Source organism: Saimiri boliviensis, chromosome 10 (genome assembly GCF_048565385.1).
Source record: "Saimiri boliviensis isolate mSaiBol1 chromosome 10, mSaiBol1.pri, whole genome shotgun sequence".
Classification (NCBI taxonomy): domain Eukaryota; kingdom Metazoa; phylum Chordata; class Mammalia; order Primates; family Cebidae; genus Saimiri; species Saimiri boliviensis.
In genome coordinates this window covers 18,374,768-18,381,554 of record NC_133458.1, presented here as the reverse complement: position 1 = coordinate 18,381,554, position 6,787 = coordinate 18,374,768, and the positions used below count along the sequence as shown (strand labels likewise).

Here is a 6,787-nt window from a genome sequence, read left to right as displayed (position 1 = left end):
GAAGAATTCATTGCTATACAGAACATGGATACATATTATTACTATTCATGACTGCCTATATATGTGAACTAGGGTTTTCAATTTTGATCAGTTTAGAAGAGAAAAAGATCAGGCACCACAGTGGACCAGATGTTTCTGTACCACTGTCCTCATGAATTCTGGAGTGGAATAGACCTATGAACAGGCAAGAACTTCCCCGGCATTAAATAAAATCTTTCCTAATTTGCTTCTATATAATTTATATTAACATTTTTCTACACTGTATTATAAAATATTTTTATATTAAATTAGCTCTGTTGCTTTTAGTTTATCCTGAGCAGTAGATAAGTATTATGAAACTTACGTTTCAGATATGCACATATGTGTTATGTATATATGGGTGTACACTCTGGGTTACAATATAAAATTTCTTACTGTGGGTTGTGAATCAAAACACTGGAAAACTCAGTGGGTTACAAGTTAGAAGATAATGTTGGATAAGTAACATACCTGTAGAAGAAGGTGCACACCACCAGTTTGCAGTCTCTGAGCTAAATTGTGGAGATTGAATATCAGTATACATACATAAAACTCAGTTTGTAGGTAAGTTGCAGCCAGGACAGATAACGATATAATAAAAACTCTTTTAGAGACATTAATATGATCCCATCTCAAGACTGACAGGAATAGAGACTGAAGGCAGAAAGGTCATTTAAGTATCACTAAGACAATCTAAAAATGAGACCTGAATTTGGAATCAGAAAAGGAGCAACAGGGAAGGAGATAATGGAAGTAAAACATGGTGCCGAGGAGAAAAGATAGGGTTTTAGAGCTGGGAGAGACCTTTGGAATCACAGATTTCATCACCGTATTAGTCCAAGCAGGGAAAGTAACAGGGAGGAAAAAACGGAACCCGCTCAGAATTTGTCTATGACGTCACAGTGACTTAATGAACTCTCAGTAGTTAATCCAAGCAGGGCGGACGCGGTGGTTCATGCCTGTAATCCCAGCACTTTGGGAGGCTGAGGTGGATGGATCACCTGAGGTCGGGGGTTTGAGATCAGCTTGGCCAACACGATGAAACCCCGTCTCCACTAAAAATACAAAAATTAGCCGGGTGTGGCGGCGGGCCCCTGTAATCCCAGGTACTTGGGAGGCTGACGCAGGAGAATCACTTGAACCTGGAACGTGGAAGTTGCACTGAGTCGAGATCCTGCCATTGCACTCCAGCCTGGGCAACAAGAGTATACCAAATAATAATAATAATAAATAATAATAATAAAAAGTTAATCCAGTTAATGCAATTAACAGAAGGCTTGGATTCCCTTCAGGATATGGAGGGCCAGCCCTCAGATTTACTTTTTATTCAATGGATTAAAGTGGCCAATAATTCTCATTCTTTTAAACCCAACTTTCAATTAAGTAATTACAAGTGAGCCTACCAGGCGTGCCCAATCCCTTCCCCATCCTGAAATGTGTCCTTTAACATTCTTTCATAAGTATGTTTCCTAAAATACCACCAAACTCTCAAGACGTTTTCTACTGATTTCAACAGTTTTGGTCTTATGGATGAACCTAGAACTCTTCATCTGCCTGTTAATTTTCCAACTGCAAAGCGTTATTGAACATTTAATGACCCTGCCCCCACGCAACTCTCACTGCGGCCGGGCGAGGGAAACCAGAGTAGTTCTAAGAAGCGGAGGCCTGCGCTTTCGGGAGGGAAGCCGCTGGGGGTAGTCGGACTGAAGCTGGGCACTTCCTTTCTTCCCTGGATATTTAAGGCTACGGGGACACTAGGCGGGCAGACACGACGGCCAGCGCGTCCCTTCTACCCCTGCCCAGGGTCCGCTTTGAATAATCAGCTGACAACCCCAACTCCCTTGAACCCAGCGCGGGAGACCCCGCGCCATGACTAGGTCGGTCTCAGGCGCATCCCGACGCTCGTCCCGGGAAGCTCCAGGAGCGCCTCTGGTTTCCGGGTGCGAATAGGAAGCTACTCGGGAAACCCCAGAACTCTCCCTTTGAGGAAGGGTGCAGACGGCGTCTCCGTTTCCAAGGAAACAGGCCGAGCCATGTCGTCACTTCCGCCGACCTGTCTGGACTCCAGACTGTTGGGAGGAAAAGAGGAAAACTGAGCAACAGCCACGACAGTGGACGCGAGCGTCTCCTCTGTGCGCATGCGCCCGCTCAGCGGCCTGCTTCTATTTATGTGGGGGATCCAACATGGCGGCTGCGGCGACCCTGGCGATGGCGGTGAATCCCATCAGAACGTAGTAGCGGGGAAGGGGGCACGGTCCGCACTCACCGTGGCGTCGGCGGAGACGGCTGAGGGTGGTGGAGGGAAGAAAAGCGACGGAGAGCAAGAGGAAGGGCGGGGAGGCACGCAGCGCGGCGTAGAGGCGAGCGCCGGCTCGAGCGAAAGCAGAGGGCCAGAACAGTGGGGATGGCGGAGCCGCGCAGGGTAGCGTTCATTAGCTTGTCACCGGTGCGGCGGCGCGAGGCCGAGTACCCGGGGCCGGAGCGCGAGCCCGAGTACCCCCGCGAGCCCCCCCGGCTGGAGCCGCAGCCGTACCGCGAGCCGGCCCGGGCGGAGCCGCCGGCCCCGCGGGAGCCTGCCCCCCGCTCCGACGCGCAGCCCCCGCCGCGGGAGAAGCCGCTCCCCCAGCGCGAGGTCAGCCGCGCCGAGCCGCCCATGTCGCTGCAGCGGGAGCCCCCGCGGCCCGAGCCGCCGCCGCCGCTCCCACCGCTGCCCTTGCAGCCGCCCCCGCCGCGGGAGTCGGCTTCCCGGGCTGAGCTGCCGCCGCGGCCGCCGAGAGAGACTGTGCGCCTCGAGCTGGTGCTCAAGGACCCCACCGACGAGAGCTGCGTGGAGTTCAGTTACCCGGAGCTGCTGCTGTGCGGAGAACAACGGGTACAGAAGATTCCTCCCTCCTGCCCCAGACCCCGGGAGCCTCAGGACCCGCCGCCTTCCCCAGCTGGTTTGCACCTTGGGACGCCCACCGAGCGCGTCCGGGTCGCCCCGAGGGTGGGGTGCGGGGCGCTGGGGCGGAGGGGTGGACGGGGCTGTGAGCGCTGCTTTCTCCACCCCAGCGGTGGCCGAGGCTCTCGCCCGGCTGCGCCGAATCCCCAGACCCCCGACACTCGCTCCCAACGCCGCGCGGAGCCTGTTTTCTTGTGCACCTTTCGGAACCTCAGATTTTCCTTTTTTCCTTTCTGCTCCCCACACAAAATCCTGGGGCCCTGCAGGCCGTGTGGCTGGGTTCTCCCTGTGGCGCTACAGCTGTGGTTCCAGTAGAAAGGAAGAGAAAACCTTGGGGGACACGCCCCCCAGTCTGAAGCAGAGAGATTGTGTAACCCCTCTCGTATCATCCTCATCCTCATCACTGTTTGTTTTGCTGGGCGCCGTGGCTGCTGAGGTGTGCTTGCGTGCCTGTGATATTTTTCTTAATCGAAGGAATTTAAGAATAATTAAAGGTTTTCAGAGACTGAGGATTCCACCTTAGAAATAGAGAAGTGGGTTAGTTAATCTGGTTACTAATTTTTCTCTCTCGTTGGTATTGGTAAACCTTTTTAGCTTTCCTTTTTGTGGAGTTCTTTCATATTGTAATTGAATGGGAAGGTGTCTCTTGTTTTATTTGACACCTGCCCGTCATATTATTTAAGTGTATTATCATGAGTTTATAGAAGAATATTGTACTCAGCCTTTGTAATTTTCGGAGAATGATGAAAAAAACTCAGCTTTGAATTTTTAAAAGTTTATTGAAAATATATAGGCAGGCTTTTGATGTAAGTGGTGAACAATAGAGGGTAGGGATTATGCTGGTAATTGTAATTTTTATTGTTGTGGGTTGGTGGATCTTCGGAAGTAAGTTAGAAAGGGAAACGGTAGATTAACAGTAAAGAAAGAAAACAGTTTCCTCTGTTGCTTAGCAATTATGCCTGTTATTAGGTTTTTGCTTTAGCTTGGGTCTAATGGACTCCTGAAGTCACTTGTTCTGTTTTAATCTTCAGCTACCTTTATGGTCAAAATGACTGACCACTTAGTCACGAAGTATCATGTTGAACAATTAGATTTCATTTCATTTAATTCATGGCCAGCTAATGTTTTGATCATTATTTAGAAATGTTGTGTGGTCAAATCATTACAAAATGTCTTCAACCAAAATGAATTGTTTAAGGGTAGAGATCATTTTGGTCACTTCCATGTCACATTTTGCTCTTTAGACTCATTTGATTGCCCCCTCTTCTTTATAAATGTGATGTCACTCATTTCCCCAAAAGAGTATTAAAAATATTGGATTGGAGCATTTTTCAAACAAATTGTATTTAAGCTGCTAATCTAAATTGGTTTGCAGTTTTTGTAATTTTCACAAATTGACGGTGAAAACTTTATCTTTCGGTAAAAATACATGGCAATAACTGCATTTACTGAGTTCTTACTGTGTGCTAGACACAGTTCTAAGCACTGCACATCGTTTTTCTAGTAGTCCAGCAGAACTCCGTAAGGTAAAAACTATTATCCTCTCTTTACAAATGTATGTAATTTTATTAGTACTTCTTTCCGTAGTGATGCAATTTCGTACAAAAACAAAATTTCTTAGAATTGACTCATATAGTTTAGAAGATTCTGCCAAAATGAAGTAAAATTTAAGTCATAGCAGACATACAAAGACCTTTATTATGTCCCTGTGTATGCTGTAATCACAATTACAAATTAATAATAGATGTGTATCATTTAATTATAAAAAAGAAAAAAGTTCATTTTGACACCCTAGTTTTGCTGACTTGTTAACACCGGAACTAATGTTTTCATGTAATAGGAGAAAGAGGAATAATTCCATTCAATTTTTCCATTTACTCTATTTAAACAGTGTAGCTGTCTATTGGCCCAATTTTCTCATTGTATATCAACCTTACATGCTTTTTCATATTACTCTGAACGAAACAAAATCCATTGTATATAATCACCTTTGCAACAAAGATTTGCCACATTTTTCTATGATTGCTGCCAGTGAGTACCCTTGTTACGCTAGAAAGCATAGAAAACATATGTTTAAGTAAAATTGCCATGGTTTCATGAAAGGAAATCCTAGAAGAGAGACCATCAAAAAGCAAAATGCAAACATTAGAATTGGTCCGGAAAGTTGATGGTTCCCAAAATTAGAAGAATTAAAAGAGAAAGAGCTCTAAATTTTTGAAATAGCCATCTAACACAAAATAAGATTTTAGCTCCAGATGCTGAAATTGGTAGATGTGGGGCTATTAAAAAAAAAATAAAAAGATGGGTTACATATTGGATACTTTTCATATTAAGGTGCATGTAAATACTAAATGAACAGTAAAACCCTGATTTACTGAAATACAATCAAATTTTTCTGTGCTCTCTTTTTACTAATGAAGAAACCACAATTAAGTAAGTTTGTGCTGGGAAAATATGAAAAACAAAACTACAGGTCAGCCAAACCTTTAATCATAGTGTCTCTATGCAGTACAGTGCTGTGATTGAGATTGTTTAGGGTGATGATAGGCATAGGAGTCATCTCTATCCTGAAAGATTAATTTGGTCACCATTTCTGGCTAAAGGGTAGTAGTGCATTTTAGAAATAAATTTTGGCAATGATGGATACACAAGAAAAGGTTTACCTCTTAGTAAACCAGAAAGATCAGTGAACCAGAACACTCATTTGTGAACATGATTAAATGAACGTTTACTGTAAAAAGAAAAATAAGTGATTATAGTGTGTTAATATAACTATACTATTTGAGAATTCCATGGTAATTCGTTGTTCGCATGTTTTGCATTTTTCTTGAAAATGGTGTTGATGAGTTAAGATCAAAGGACAAAATTACTGCATCAGTTTTGTATGTGGGTAGTTGATACTTTTCAGATTTTTTTTTTTTACCTGAAAAAACAAAAAAGCTTAGTCTTGATTGCGGGAGGGTGTTTTTTCTTAACTGTAAAAGAAAAGTGAGTCAATTTTCTTAAATTTGTTTTTGTAGGCTGTCAGGAGAAAATAGGAGCTGTACTTTTGATACCTACATAAAGTATTTTAGGATGGCATATAAAGTGATTCTTATTAAAAATATGGATTGGGCCGGGCGCGGTGGCTCACGCCTGTAATCCTAACACTTTGGGAGGCCGAGGCGGGTGGATCACGAGGTCAAGAGATCGAGACCATCCTGGTCAACATGGTGAAACCCCGTCTCTACTAAAAATACAAAAAATTAGCTGGGCATGGTGGCGCGTGCCTGTAATCCCAGCTACTCAGGAGGCTGAGGCAGGAGAATTGCCTGAACCCAGGAGGTGGAGGTTGCGGTGAGCCGAGATCGCGCCATTGCACTCCAGCCTGGGTAATGAGAGCAAAACTCCGTCTCAAAAAAAAAATATAGATAGATAGATAGATAGATAGATGTGTTTATACATATAAAATGGGTCATACTGTAATAAGTATTTGGGCTTCACAGTACATGGGGAGCAGTTTGTAATAGGCGTGGTGATTGCTCACTGTCCTTAACCTGGGCCTCTGGTTAAGGCTATACCCTGACATGCCCAGGATTCCTTGTTAGTTTATTCTTAATAGTTTATTCCCCTTTGGATCATGTTTATGTTTTTCATTGGTAACTTTTTTTTTTTTTTTTTTTTTTTTTTTTATGGAGACCAAGTCTTGCTCTGTCTCGACCAGGCTGGAGCGCAGTGGCGCGATCTCAGCTTACTGTAACCTCCACCTTCCGGATTCAAGTCATTCTCCTGTTTCAGCCTCCCAAGTAGCTGGGACTACAGGCATGTGCCACCACACCTAGCTAATTT

General features: G+C 44.5%; 1 protein-coding gene across 8 annotated transcripts in view; it reads left to right on the top strand.

The window, feature by feature from the left end:
• The first annotated feature begins 2,109 nt into the window (after positions 1–2,109).
• The window catches only part of UBN2 (ubinuclein 2), a 104,215-nt gene continuing 99,537 nt past the window's right edge, over positions 2,110–6,787 (top strand). For 4 of the 8 annotated variants that reach the window (XR_012512016.1, XM_074379014.1, XM_074379011.1 and 1 more), the window contains exon 1: positions 2,111–2,890. Coding sequence is in view for 5 of the 8 variants with exons in the window: in XM_074379014.1 (XP_074235115.1) it covers positions 2,423–2,890 (468 nt within the window). In the remaining 3 variants the exon portion in view is untranslated. Of the gene's footprint in view, positions 2,891–3,029; positions 3,396–6,787 lie in introns of those variants that run through there. The other 4 variants (XM_074379016.1, XM_074379015.1, XM_074379013.1 and 1 more) reach the window with 3 other exon arrangements.